The sequence below is a fragment of the Mirounga angustirostris genome, unplaced genomic scaffold (genome assembly GCF_029215605.1).
Source record: "Mirounga angustirostris isolate CCGP_5_RB_7025 unplaced genomic scaffold, mMirAng1.0.hap1 SCAF_1, whole genome shotgun sequence".
NCBI lineage: Eukaryota > Metazoa > Chordata > Mammalia > Carnivora > Phocidae > Mirounga > Mirounga angustirostris.
Genome location: NW_026991709.1, coordinates 69,063,787 through 69,077,533, shown reverse-complemented (window position 1 = coordinate 69,077,533; position 13,747 = coordinate 69,063,787). Strand labels below are relative to the sequence as shown.

The 13,747-nt window shown below is 45.2% G+C and overlaps 2 protein-coding genes across 2 annotated transcripts in view; one reads left to right on the top strand and one right to left on the bottom strand.

Moving 5' to 3' along the window:
• The window catches only part of SLC12A8 (solute carrier family 12 member 8), a 123,734-nt gene that overhangs the window by 62,023 nt on the left and 47,964 nt on the right, over window positions 1-13,747 (top strand). The window contains exon 6 of the mRNA XM_045902092.2: window positions 13,054-13,141. Coding sequence (XP_045758048.1) covers window positions 13,054-13,141 — 88 coding nt within the window. The remainder of the gene's footprint in view (window positions 1-13,053; window positions 13,142-13,747) is intronic.
• On the bottom strand, window positions 2,722-3,233 carry LOC135361794 (small ribosomal subunit protein eS24-like). The gene has a single exon (XM_064572915.1). The coding sequence runs from the start codon at window positions 3,227-3,229 to the stop codon at window positions 2,837-2,839; it is 393 nt and encodes a 130-aa protein (XP_064428985.1). The 5' UTR covers window positions 3,230-3,233; the 3' UTR covers window positions 2,722-2,836.

The following is a 13,747-nucleotide window of genomic DNA, read 5'->3' as shown; positions in this document are numbered from 1 at the left end:
ACCCGTCAACAGGCAAATAGGTAAACAAATTAGGATATAGCCATGCCATATAAAACTACTCAACAATAAAAAGGAATGAGCTCTTGGTACGTGCAACAATATAGATGGTCGCAAAATAATGATGTTTCGTGAAAGAAGTCAGACAAAAAAAGAGTACCTTTTTAAAAGGGTAAAACTGTGTAAAACTCCACTTACGTAAAATTCTAGAAAATGCAAACTATGGTAACAGAAAGCAGATCAGTGGATGGGGAATAGGGGTGAGGGGGGCAGGAGGGAGGGACAAGGAAATTTCGGGGCATGAAACTCTATTCCTGACGATGGTGATAGGTTCACAGGTATATTCATATGTGAAAACATTCCAGATTCTTACACTTTAAACATGTGCCGCTTATCATGTGATACTTACCCCTCAGTAAAGCTGTGCAACTGAAGAAAATGAACAACATTAATCACCCTAGCCAGCTTTCCTGAATCACCCTCCTGCCTCTAGCCGTGGTGAGTTTTCACTCCTCTTCACTGCCAAACACCTGGGCTTTGTCTGTGCTCCTGTGTCTCCATTTCCTGCCTCCTGTTCAACTTGTCCACTCTCTTCTTTTGGAAGTCCAAACCGGCCTCACCACTGAAATGGCTCTTCCCAATCTTCCGTGGCTGCCATGCTACTCAGTTCAGTGAGCATCTCTAACTTCTCAGGGCATTCAAATGGGCCACATCCACTTCCTCCTTCTTTCCTCTTGCCTCCCATGATGGAGCGCCCTCCTTGTCTGCTTCCTGCGCCTCTGACTTGCCTTTATAGGTACATCCTCTTCTGCCTGCCCAATAAACGTGGGGGTTTTTCAGGCTACGCCTCGGCCCTCTTCTCTTCTTTCTCTGTTTCCTTTAGAATCTCATCCATGCCTACTGTTCGGTGGCCGCTCACAATGCTGATGACTCTCAGACTTGTACCTCCAGCCCAGACTTCTCTAAGCTTCATACCATATACTCGGTTGCTTACATGACATCATCTGTTGGGCATCTCAGACCCAACATGTTCAGAACCAAGCCCATCCCACCCACCCATCCTCCAACTGGTTCTTCTCCTTTACTCCTGATCTCAGGAAAGGGCACCTCCATCCGGACAATTGCTCATGCCAGTAATGGGGAGTTATTCATGATAATGTCCTCTTTCTTACCAGTACCCTCCAAGTCCTGCCAATTTTTCCTCTTAAAGGAGGGTCTTCTATACTTCCTACTTTTCTCCACTTCTGCCACCTGACCACTCTGGTCCAAGCCTTATCTCTCCCTGGCCACAGAAGTGAGTTTCGAGCCAGGCCTCAGTAGCGGCAGGTAGACTCTCGGTCCACAAATCCAGATGTGCCTGAAGTAGCACATCCCTTTCATTCTTATGAAATGCAAAGGGTTAGTCTCTGACTCTAAGCCTTCATTCTGCCAGGATGACTGAAAACTGATGTCAGTCGTTCATCATGCCTCCATCATGCCCTGCCAGTTTGTTCCAGGGTCTTAGGGTCTTACCAAGTCCCAAGGCATGTCTGGCTTTTCATCACTGGACACAGAGCCAGACTCTCTTATTGTCCTGTCTGCATATCCCTTCAGGTACGTGCTCTCTGCTGCTTCTGGACCACTTCTGAGGACCAGAAATCTGAACCCGGGAGCCCTGTGCTTAGAGTCTATGCACTTCCCAGGCCCTCCTTTGTAGGGTCGTATGGGGTCCCCGCCAGTGCTGGCAAAGAGTGGGCCCCAGGTCCACACTGTTCCCGATCCTGTGCGACCTTTTCTCCCTGCCTCCAGCTCCGGGGACAATCTTCTGTAACAGTATGGCGGACAGTCTCATCCAGGGCCAGCCTTATGGGCACACGCCTATGCATTCACACTGGGTCCCACGCTTAGAAGGGCCCCGTGCTTGGTTTAATGATTTACGGTTGCTAAAATTCTTAGTAATTTTTGAACAAGGGATCTTGTATTTTTATTTGCACTGGACCCCGCAAACTATGTACCAAAGTCTGTTCTGGTCCCCCCATGCTGCGGCTTCTTTTCTACCTCCTTGATTCTTTAAAATCTCCTAAGTGCTCAGGCTTTGGAGAAACAGATCCCAAAACAGAGTCCCGGCAAATTCTGCTTCCTCCTGCCTTGTATCTCCCTCAAGGCAATACAGTAGAGGTCAACTTCCTCTTGAATGGACAGAAAAGGCAAGGGGGAAAAGAAATAGAGGGAATTTTTTAAAAAAGCTAACATTTGAAAATATTGTCCAGCCCTCCCTCCCACACATAGGAGGAGCACACATTCAAGAGGCTTCCCACCAGAGCGTTTCCTTGGGCCTGGCAATGAGTCCTAAGGCCAGGTCAAGAAACCCTGGGCCCAGATGCCAGGTGGGCAGTCACACCTGGGGGGGCAGGGGGGCTGTGGTCCTCCTTGGCTGGCAGTACTCCAGGGGGCACCCCTAGGAGGTTGTGTCAGTAATGTGACCCTGCTGGGCCCCCTCCACACTGCTCCATGGTTCCCCTCCTTTGCCTCTCCAGGCCCGGTGTCTTAGAAAGAGAGGGTATGCCTGGTCTGAGAGGGGGCAGAGAGTGGTGGGCCCCGCTTCAGTATTTTTCCCTCCAGCAAGGAATTAGCAGCCTGAGGTTTGAAGAGCCACACAGTAGCCCTGGGTCTGAGCGGGACTCACATTTGAGATCAGCAAGTTCAGCAGATCTCAACTTTTTGTCTTTTTAACCCACATTCTTTTTTTTTTTTTTTTACACGTTAACATTCTTAGTTTATTGATCCTCTCATGAAAAATCTGCACAACCAGATAAAGCCACTGCAGCATCTTTACTCCTTCTGTTGTCCAATCTCCAGCTCACTTTTTGCCAGCACCAACATTGGCTTTTGCAGTCCCCCTGACTTTCTTCATTCTGTTCTTGCGTTCCTTTCGCTGTTTTCTTGATGTCTTTTTCTTCTCATACAGGCCATGTCTTGCAAGTCTGTGTTTGGGTTCATTTTTCTTTGCATAATCCAAGGAATCATATATCATGCCAAAGCCGGTTGTCTTGCCACCACCAAAATGGGTTCTGAATCCAAACACAAATATGACATCTGGTGTGGTCTTGTACATTTTGGCTAGTTTTTCCCGAATTTCTGTCTTAGGTACTGTTGCCTTTCCGGGGTGAAGAACATCAATGACCATCTGTTTCCGCTGAAGTAGTCGGTTAGTCATGAACTTCCTGGTCTGGATAGTTACTGTGTCGTTCATGATGGCGGCCAACCCATATTCATTTTTGATAATGATACTAAAATCCTCACCTACACTAGAAATTCTGATATGCGCCCCCTGGACCAGAGAAGGGTGTACTTGTCCTTCCTTTGAGACAGATTGCTACCTAAGAATATTAATCAAGTTTTATATTCTATAGCTTAAATTATGAAAATCTTATTTTATAAAATTCCAAATATAAAATTATAATATTGAAGAAACTACACAAGCTTTTTTTTTTTTTTTTTACCGCACCCCTGTTAGGAGATACTCTTCCCGGTCCTCCCACCACCCCTTGGCCCAACCAGGTTGAGAATCACTGATCCTTTATGTGAGCACCTGGGGAAGGAGGAGCAGAGAGAGACTTATGAAGGATTGCTAAAGGTTACCCAGCTAATTAGTGACCGGGGTTGGGCCACCATTCTGCTATGGAGCATTGCCTCCCGGGCTCGCTCTCTGTTTGCCAGGGGCCCCAGTGTAAACACGGTAGGCAGGACGAACAATTTGTATCACTTGGCTTCCCCTGGCAGATGTTCTGTTAAGCTATGAAAAGCATGGATGATTGGCAGTTTCCATGGTGATGGATTTGCCAAGGATTAGCTCTGAGTGAGTCATGGCCGGGGCTCCCTCCAACACCATCCTCTTCTGGAACAAGAGAACCTCCACGCTGTGGAGAGGGGAGAGGAGTTTGGAAGAACAAACACAAGTCCCCCCCACTCTGTCCCCACCTCCAGTCAGAGACATATTATTTTAGTTACTTAGATATTTTATCTCAAGGGTAGGACAATTCCTGTAAGGATCAGTTGAAAACTAGGTTTCAGTGGCGTCTCTGGATTTATGAGGCCTGTCCCTCTGTCCTTCTCCCTGCAGTCGGCCACACCCTGTGACACCCTGTGGTAGTGGCTACAGGGTGGGGCTGGGGCCTTGGAGGAGATTCTGCATTTGCTTTGTTTCTTTAAGTGCTTTCCTTCTCCAAGCTACGCTGCCAAACTTGCCCTGAAAAACCAACCTCGGTGCCCACGGGATTCTCTCTCTCCCTCTGTTTCTCTCTCTCTCTGTCTCTGTCACACACACACACACACGGCCACTCCAGGGATCAGGGGCCACAATACAGGGAAGAACTAGGAGATGGAAATTCACTGAGAATGGGGTTCCCAGGTTTAAGGAGGAGAGAGCCTCAAGTAAGGGCAGGCTGAAGCTGGGGCTCACCCCACTGCATTCTTATGAGCAGGAACACGAGAAAAGGAAGCTTTATAATTATTATACATGTTTTTTTTAATAATTCTATTTATCGAATTAACTTATAATTTCATCAAAATTATTATAAGTATCTATACTAATCCTTAGTATTACAACAGCCCACTATGCGTGGCGCCGTGCTGAGCACTTTACACTCGGTCTCTCACTTCGGCCTCACCACACAGCCCCTCTGCTCCAGTGAGGCGCAGACTTAGCATGACGGTAATGAAGCCCAGGCTGAGGGGTCCCTCCCTTGCGGGAGCTCCTGCTAAAGCCCTGTTCTTAATTTCATATTCATAAGTCTGTATTGTTTTTAAAGTGTCAGACCCCAGAGAACTTGGATCCTTCCATGGGTTCGGTTATTATTGCATTTTACAGATGAGGGAACAACAACACAGAGAGGTCAGCCGGACAGTAAGTGGTGAACCGCACTGCTTCCCATTACTTTGCAGAGGATGCCGGAAGGGAGAATGCACAGGCCTGGGGAGCTGCCAGCAAGGCCAGCGAGGCTTGCCTGAATCCTGGCGTTTCAGTGTTCCAGGAGACGCCATGTGTCTCAGCAGAGTCTCTCAGGCATGGAGAGGGTGGGGCCTGACAAGTTCTGCCTCCAAGAATAGAAGCCAAGAGGAGAGGAAAGCTTCCTGCGGGAGCCGCTAAACAAACCAGCCAATAAGCCAGGTGTGCGGAGGGAGTGGGTTTGGGAATCAGGTGGAAGGTAAGGAGGGACGGCCAGGGTCCTTAGGAACCCAGGGGATTTCCAAGTGAGGAGGGGAGCCCGTCTTTCCTGCGTGGACATTTATTCAGCACCTACTAGGTGCCAGGCACCGTTCCTCCTAACTTTACAACGGCCCCGCCAGGTAAAGCGTCTGATCCCCGTTTGCAGATGAGGAGCCCGAGGCTCCGAGCCACACTGCCCCCAAACAGTAGCAGACTGCTTCCTTCAGCACAAAAGGCAACAGACAAGGTGTGGGAACTTTAGTGCATGGATATTCTGCCTTCGTGATAAAGAAAAAGAATAAACTCATGAACTTCAAAGAAGAGAGAAAATAGGCAGCAGAGAAACAATTAAGGTAGAGCTGGAGGAGAAAATTAAAGGTTTCTAAGGACACAGATGTGGATTGAAAAGCTCCCAGGAGGAAGCTTGGGAGCTCCTTGAGAAAGAGTAAGTAGTCCTTTAATGAACAACTAACAGAAACCAAAAAAGCCTAGAAAAACTAGTAGGCTTTTTTACCCCCTTTCTAATTTTCATTTTCAGCAACAAAGAGGAAAATAGGGTAGGAAGTGGGATTGTGATGAAATGCAGCAAGTAAAGGCTTTGATCTGTGTGAGCGGGGGTTGACTGGGGGCAGAAGGACACGGCCACAGTCTCGCAAATGTTGTAAGCAAGTGGTTACTTGACATTGATACTGGATCTTTTAACCGCAGGCGTATTGTTGAGATGTAGAGGGGATGAGTTTCTCTCCCGGCCATCTCTGCCTGTTGTTAGGTCTGACCTTGGCGATGTGGCACCAGGCCCAAAGCCCTGTTCACCTGGTGCCACCCACCCAAACTGGAGGCATAATGTCAGTGCCCAGGAGACTATGGGTGGCGCTGCAAGTTTAGCCCCATAAACCTAAGCGGGCAAGGTGCTGGCCGACGCCATGTTACATATATATAAAAGCCGAGACAATAAGCATCTGCTAAAAGGCTGCGGAACTAGGGTAGAAAACCAAGTCAGAAGACTTAACCATATGAAGGAAGCTGTTTACCGAAGTCACGTGGTAACAATGCATGGACTATATTGTCATCCTGATGCAGAGAGAAATGTGGTTTCGGGTAAAGCGATTAACTGCTTCCTGGAACTGGAAGTTTAAGACCTACGAGGAGGGGAAATACCCTGGAGAGGCACAGACTAGTGATTTGGAACTGGTGATGAAAGTACCTGAGGGTAAACCAGTGTGTCAAGTGCTGATCATAACTGATAAATTCAGCCTTCTCATGGTGGAGTAACCCCAAATGAATCATACAGTTTCTCTGTTATAAAAGGAAATCCGAGAAAAGTATGGGTGTTAGAAACCAAGAAACTCTGTGACATAGCGGAAAGAACACTGATTTGAGATCAGGAGACTTGATGAAACTTGGGCAAAATCACTTCTTTTGGGGCCTTGTTTTCCTCATCTGTAAAATAAGAGGTTGGAGTAGATGACCTCTAGGACACCTTCCAGCTTTAAGAATTGTTATTCTAAGTAGCCATTTTAAGCGATTTTAGGAAGCCTCCCAAGAAAAGCATAAAGATTAAATAGTAATTATAAAACGGACACAGTGTTTCCCAAACTGTGTTCCCTTAAACACTAGTAATGAATAAAGTTTTTTATTTAAAAAAAAAAGTGTAATATTGTTAAATAAGTTTTGGGAAACACTGTGTGTTACATTTCTTTTCTTAGAGTGGACAATGAAATTAGCATATTGTAGGCACTGATAAGTCCAGCAGTAAACACCTCTCTAATCTTGTTTAATCAAGATTTTCCCAAGCTTTTTTTTTTTAAGATTTTTTTTATTTATTTATTTGAGAGAGAGAGTCAGAGAGAGAGAGCACAAGAGGGAGGAGCGGGAGAGGGAGAAGCAGACTCCCCGCCGAGCAGGGAGCCCGATGCGGGACTCGATCCAGGGACTCCAGGATCATGACCTGAGCCGAAGGCAGTCGCTCAACCAACTGAGCCACCCAGGCGCCCGCCAAGCTTTTTTTTTTAATACCTGTAAAACATCTGGATACTAATGCTCTGAGAAATAGTATTTGTTATATTACACCCACTAAATCCAGCTCTACCATTAACGATAATATCTTAAAATGGCACCAGAAGCAGATGGAAAGCCAAACTAGAGAATCTCTGTAATACTTGACAAGCGTGCATAAAGAATTACTAAATCAAAATAATTTTTCTAGATCCAACTGACAAGCAAGAAATTTCTAATTCACCAAAACTGGTGATCATCTGCTCAGGAATCATGTAGTCACACAAGGGCGAAATTCTGCAAACGACAGTATCAGTGTGCAAACCAATCTAACAGGTGCGCACAGAACACCCACATCAGTCTGCCCACGTTAGCCTAACAGGAATGACCCGCCTAGCAGGCATTTCCCTGGCTTTGGTGCATTGTGTTGGTGGTACTGACTACCTCCCTTCTGGCTTCTCTGTTTTGTCAAAGAACAGAGCCAACAAAGCCAACTTCCTGGCTGTCTGGGTCTGGCCCATTCCTGAGGATGGCCTTGCCCATATCTGTTGTCTCTGCTCCCACTGACCAGGATCCCAGTGCACCCCACACCAGGCTAGCTAACAGACCCTGTGATCAAACGTTGTGTTGTCGACTGTGTGAGGGATTCGTGGGAGAAGAAAAGGGCTTTTGTTACGGATGCAGAACCTGTTTGCAAGCAGGAAGCAGTTAGGATTAATCAATCACTTTCCTAGACAGAGCATATATACCAGTGCAGTTCTCGTGGGTCTTTGTAAATGATCTGATGGAAGATGCACAAATGTGCATCTATGTGACGAACTATAGGAGGTACTAAAATGGCAAAGAGTAATTAGCAGTATGTAATCTCACAATGCTGAATGAATGGGCATAAAATTGCTAGGGGAGTGGAGGGGGGTGCAGAATGAGGCTGTTGTCAATGGTGGGAAGGAATGTGGCCAGCCAGGTGAGGTACCAGTAAATGTGGTGACAGGTGGGAACCTTTGCAGGGGGTCAGAATTTAGGAGGTCCAGGAAGGGCTGCTGTTAGTGGATGAAGTTAGTGGGGTCTGGGAGTCAGGTGAATGTGGAGATTTGGCCAGGGATGCCCTTGGCACCAGATAGTTCTGGGAGCGAGCAATGAAGCCCTAGCCTTTGAACAGAGCCTCAGTGACAGGATCGGGTCCTAGGAACACTGGTCAGAGTGAGGCAGGTCCTGGGCATCCTTTTGTGATTCAGATAAGTTCTGCACATGACAAAAAAGAAAATCCTACAGAAGTGTTTATGATAGAAAGCAGTAGTCTCCCACCCCACCCATCGCAACCCCAGATAGCCCATTGGGGCAACCGCTTTTAATCATTTTTAGCACTTTGGGAGCTAGCTGTAGATTACCAAGCAATAAGCTTGAACCTGTAACTTGATTAATGAAAGACATAAACTATTGACTCCATGTTAGGAAATGGAGTTTCACTTACTTACATGCTCCTCCATCCGCTTCCTAATTTTTGATAGTTACATTGCTTTCTTGTTGTTGTTACCTTTTTAATTTTAAATAATATTCTTAGATCTCTGTTATTTTATCAGTTTTGAGCTACATCCCTTCACTCTTTATTATTGGTGTGGGAAATTGAAATTCAGTGTTGTGTTTTAAGATTAATGTATTAGGGTCATATTTATTTTATGTGTAAAATATTTTTACAAGGAATACTTCAGTTATCTTAAGGGAATCCCTAGTTGGGAGGAATCTACACAATCCTTCTATATTTGCGTTTTAGAACAATATGAGAGAAGCCATAACGAGTTGACAATTAGCGGGCGAGTAGGCAAAATGCCACGAAAACTGTAGCTACAACTTTCAGTGAACAAGCACAGTTTCATACACACACACACACACACACACACTCAAATCTATTAAAGTTTTTTTATCTTAAGTTTATAAGTTAACAATCTTTATAACTTCAAAGACAAACTGCTCAATATTCTTGGAAATTTCTTTGCTCTTTTTAGCAAATGCTTAGAAATTCTCCTTTATGATAACAAGATACAGAAGAAGTTTAGAATTAGTTTAAAATTTATTGCAACTGGTATATATTCACTAGCCTTTTCTTTACCTACTTTCCAAATGTAATGGCTAGCTTGAAAGGCATTATTAGAATCATCTTTCAGGTTTTCTTATTTAACTAATTGAAGCTTGTAAGGGCCAATCCAGACCTGAGTAAAAGGTCATGGGACAAATATTTTTGTTTTTCAGCACTACTAAAATGAAGATATTAGTGCTTTTTACATTCCCTCTACTTCTTCTTCTTCTTTTTTTTTTTTTTAGTATTGGTTCCTAATACCAGCTTCACCTCTACATTGTTGAGGTAGATGATATTCATATTCTATTTTATAACTAGAGCTATGTCCTCTGTGCTTTGTCTATAGTCAATTTTTAGAAGTTAAAAAAAAACAAAACAAAACAGTAAACATGTACACTGTTATGACCAGGTAGCTGTCATTCGGTGAAGAGTGAAGTAGTAGCTAGAATTCCATTTCTTTTGCTTTGATTCTGATGCAGTCCTTGTGCCATTTAGGAGAGAATGTTCCTCATATCATGGTCAAATGGGTTACTTTTTCTTATATTCCATTAGTTATGTAAAATCATGTCATGACATTTTAGTTTGAGTCATATTTAGACATTGACTTTCTTTTTCACTTTTCCTGGAGTTTCAATAAACTTTCTTTTCTCTTGTTGCCAAGATATGCAGTTTAGCATGTCTTTAAAATCATTCAGCTTGTTACTCATACTGTTCATTGGGTTGAATCCAGTTCCTATCCAGAGGCACGCCTCCTGGGGCCTCCAGCCTTCTGCCTCAGTCCCTGCTGGTTTCTACGCAGTGACGATGGTGGTTCTGGGACTTTACTCCATCCCTGAGTCATCACCACTCTTTTCTCAATCTCGTGTTTTCCTCCTTCATTTTGCTGGAGTACATGCTTTAGTAGCTTCCTCAGAAATGATATGTGGAGGTAAATTTTTTGAGCCCTTGTCTATGTAACTTTGCTTTCACTTAATTGGTAATCTGGCTAAAATTGTAGTTTCAAATAATTTTTCCTCAGAATTTTAAAATCGGCACTCCATTGTTTCCTAGCATTCACTGTTGCCAAAGAGAAGTCTAATTTTTGTTCCTTTATAAGTGTTCAGTTTTTTACCTTTGGAAATATTTAGGATTTTTCCTGAAATTGCACAATGCCACATTTAGGTATGGGCTTTTTAAATTTTGTTCTTTGTGCTGTCTATTCTATGGGATATTTCAACCTGAAGACTTGTGTCTTCTTCAGTTTGAAGACATTTATTTCCGGTTATTTATTATTTAGTTCTGGTTTATTTATCTGGTTATTTCCTTCGTTTTCTCTGTTCTCTCTTTTGGACCTCCCGTTAGTTGGATGCTGTAACTCTGAGATAGCCCCTCCGTTTCTCCCAGGCTTTGCTCAGTTTCGTACCCCTTTATCTTTCTGTTCTCAATTCTGGGATACTCGCTTAACTTTATCTTTCAGATCTTCTGTTGCATTTTTAATTTTAGTGATCATGTTTGTAATTTCCAAAAGTTCTTTTTTGTTCTTGGATTATTTTTGTTTTCCTGGCACCTTGCTTTATAGAGAGAATATTCTTCTTGGATGTGTCTGGAGCTACTAATTGTATTTTCTTCAAAATTCTCATCTGTGTTCTGATTTATATGTTCCTTCCAGCCCAGGTTGTTCTATTTTTATCATGCATGCATTCGTTGCTGGTTTTCATCACACCCCTGGCAATCTTGGGTTGCTGGCATGGCTTCCTGGCTATAGTGTGTGTAGGTCTGCATCCCTGAAGGGGACTTGACTGTGGCTCATTTGTGAGTACGGCCAGTCCTTGAGGAGGGCTTCGTTGGGGTGCAAACATCTACACTAGCAGCCCTGGTTTTCCTTGGGTTTATCCAGATCCTCTAGAGAAGTTTTCTAAGGCTTTCCTTTCCTCCCCTTTCACGCTGGGTCATTTTCTCCATTCTCTATGTGCCAGACATCTGTAGCAACCTTTCTTCTACTCACGGCTCCCCGTCCCAACCCTCTTTGCTTATAGGCATGGATGCATTTCCCCCTTCCTACCCTTTAATAGGATCTTGGGAAGAAGGGAAACAAGAGGAAAGAGAAGATGCCTAATGTGGCATTTTAAACAAAAAGCCCTTTAAGAAGCCCCCATTTCAAAACAATCACTGTAGAAAATTGGGACAATAAATCTAAGCAAGAAAATGAAAAATGATCTGTTTTTCCATCACCAACACATTTGAAAATGTTTAGCATTTTAAAATATGTCCTGGTTCCTTCCCCCCGCCATGCATACATTTGTCTGTTGTCTTTTTTTTTTTTTTACAACAGTGGGATCATACCACATGTTCTGTTTTATAATATGTATCTGAAAATGAAACAATAGCTTTTTAAATATCTTTCTGTGTCACAACATATGTCCGACAACGCCGAGCCCTGGTATTTAGTGAAAGATGTATCATCGCTTATGTAGCCAATCCCCTACTTGTAGATATTAGGTTGTTTCTCGTTTTCACTAGTATAGACAAGCATTTTTATAAACATTTTTGGCTACACTTTACTCATATCCTTGACTGTTCAAGGTGGAAGTCCCAGGAGTGGAATTGCTGGTCAATGCGTGTGCAGGTCCCAGTGCGGGTCCCCCATTCAGGGCACCCTTGGAAATAGGCCCCCGTTAACTCTCTGCCTCCACATCTTCACTTCACCCCCATTTTACCTGCGCTTCTGCAAGCGTTTTAGCAGGGCTGGTTGGAACAGAATTTTCAGAGTCAGACAGACTGGGGTTGAAGCCTAGCTTTCCCACTTAGTAAATGTGTGACCTTAGGCCGCTTTAATTAACCTCTCTGAATACTAGTTTCCTTTTCTGTAAAATAGGGGAAATAATTCTGCTTTTCTGATGTGGTTGTTGTAAGGATTGAACAAGATAAAAAATGCATGGAAAGCATTAGCCCAGGCACTGTCAGGTTGAAGGTGTTCAACCCATAATGATGGCGTTAGACCCATCTCTCTCTCTAAGCCTATGTAAATCTTCTCACAAGGCCACATTTGAGATGCACCTGCCCCTCTGTGAGACCTTCCTGACCAGGGCTGTAGAGCACCTGTGGGCTGGACCCGCTTTTGATGTTCAGAACATATTGTCTTATTGGTTTCTCCTGTGGGTGAATACGGACAGAGGTGATGACCCCTCTCACCATCCCACATGGTGTCCTCCCTCCCCATCTTGACTAATTATGACTTTTCACAAGTGTTCGTGGGGAATAGAGGCAATGATGAAGAGGAGCTTGTGACTCAGTGTTGGTAGCATCACGATGGTTCTTTGGAACTTGTTTAGAGCCCCTTGGTCTCTGGCCCTGGCTATTGGATGGGACCTGCTCCCAGGACACCTAAACCCCAGTGCAGTCAGTGGGCAGCAGAGGCAAGGAGCTGAGTGGAGGAGGGGGCAGCAGGTGCTTTGCTAAGGCTGAGCCTCCCCAGGGAGTTGGGGGAGAAGGGGGTGGCAGAGCTCAGTATGTGGCCACAGGACCTTTGTGCAGCCTGCCAGATGTCTCACTCACCCTCATTACTTTGCACTGGGCCACAAGATGCTTTTGTAGCCAGCAGGGCTTTCCTCCCAAGCATCATCCAATCCACAAAGGTCCCTTTCATGCCCCACGGATGCCTCCCCAGTTGCCAGGGGAGATTGAGAAAATCAGTTGCCAGAACTGCAGATGGAAGGGCTTGCCATGGGATAGCTTCCAGGAGAGGGCCCTGACGAGGGGAAGGTGATTCATGGAGTGGAGTGCACTGCTCACCCCTCTCCCCTGTCTGGGTGTCTTTCAGGAGTCATGGCCGGTTTCAACATGGGGGGTGACCTCCGGGAGCCCGCTGCCAGCATCCCCCTGGGCTCCCTAGCAGCTGTTGGCATCTCGTAAGTAAGTTCCCCTGGTGGCAATCCACTGGAGAGAAGGAGAGAAAACCCGAGGCAAAAGAGGGGATTGCCCCTTTGTTCTGAGAGTGCCCCAACTGTGGCCAATCTATTTCATATTCCAATTCTCCTTTTAACACTCAGCCGGCTGGAAAATTCACGTCTGGTGGGTTTAGACCCCCTGCCTGGGAATGCAGGAGGAGGAGGATGAATCCTTTCTTTCCTTTCTCCTCAGCCTCCTGCCCCTCCTCCTCCCCCACTTCCATTTTGAACTTGGGGATTTTTTAACCATTGACTTTCCAGGATTGTTGGGAGGAACAGAAAGGTGAAGAGTTCTGCCGTCAGGTTGGGGTTTCTACCCCAGCTCTGCTGCTGGGGGGCTGGGTGATATGCTGAACAATGTACTTAGCTCTCTGAGCCTCTGTTTCCTTCTCATAAAATGGGGATAATGGGAACCTGTGTACCCCAGAGACTGTGGCGCAGCCTCTGTGTGCGAAGACACGTGGCAGGCTGGCCTCCCCTCAGCTCACCTCCCCGGCACCACCCCAAGGCTCTCAGGGTTTTAGTTCCCACCGCGCCACCTACACGAGCAGACTGAGTGGCCTTGGA

Excerpts from the sequence above, each read along its gene's own strand:
- LOC135361794 (XM_064572915.1), bottom strand. The coding sequence starts at position 3,229 with ATGAACGACACAGTAACTATCCAGACCAGGAAGTTCATGACTAACCGA.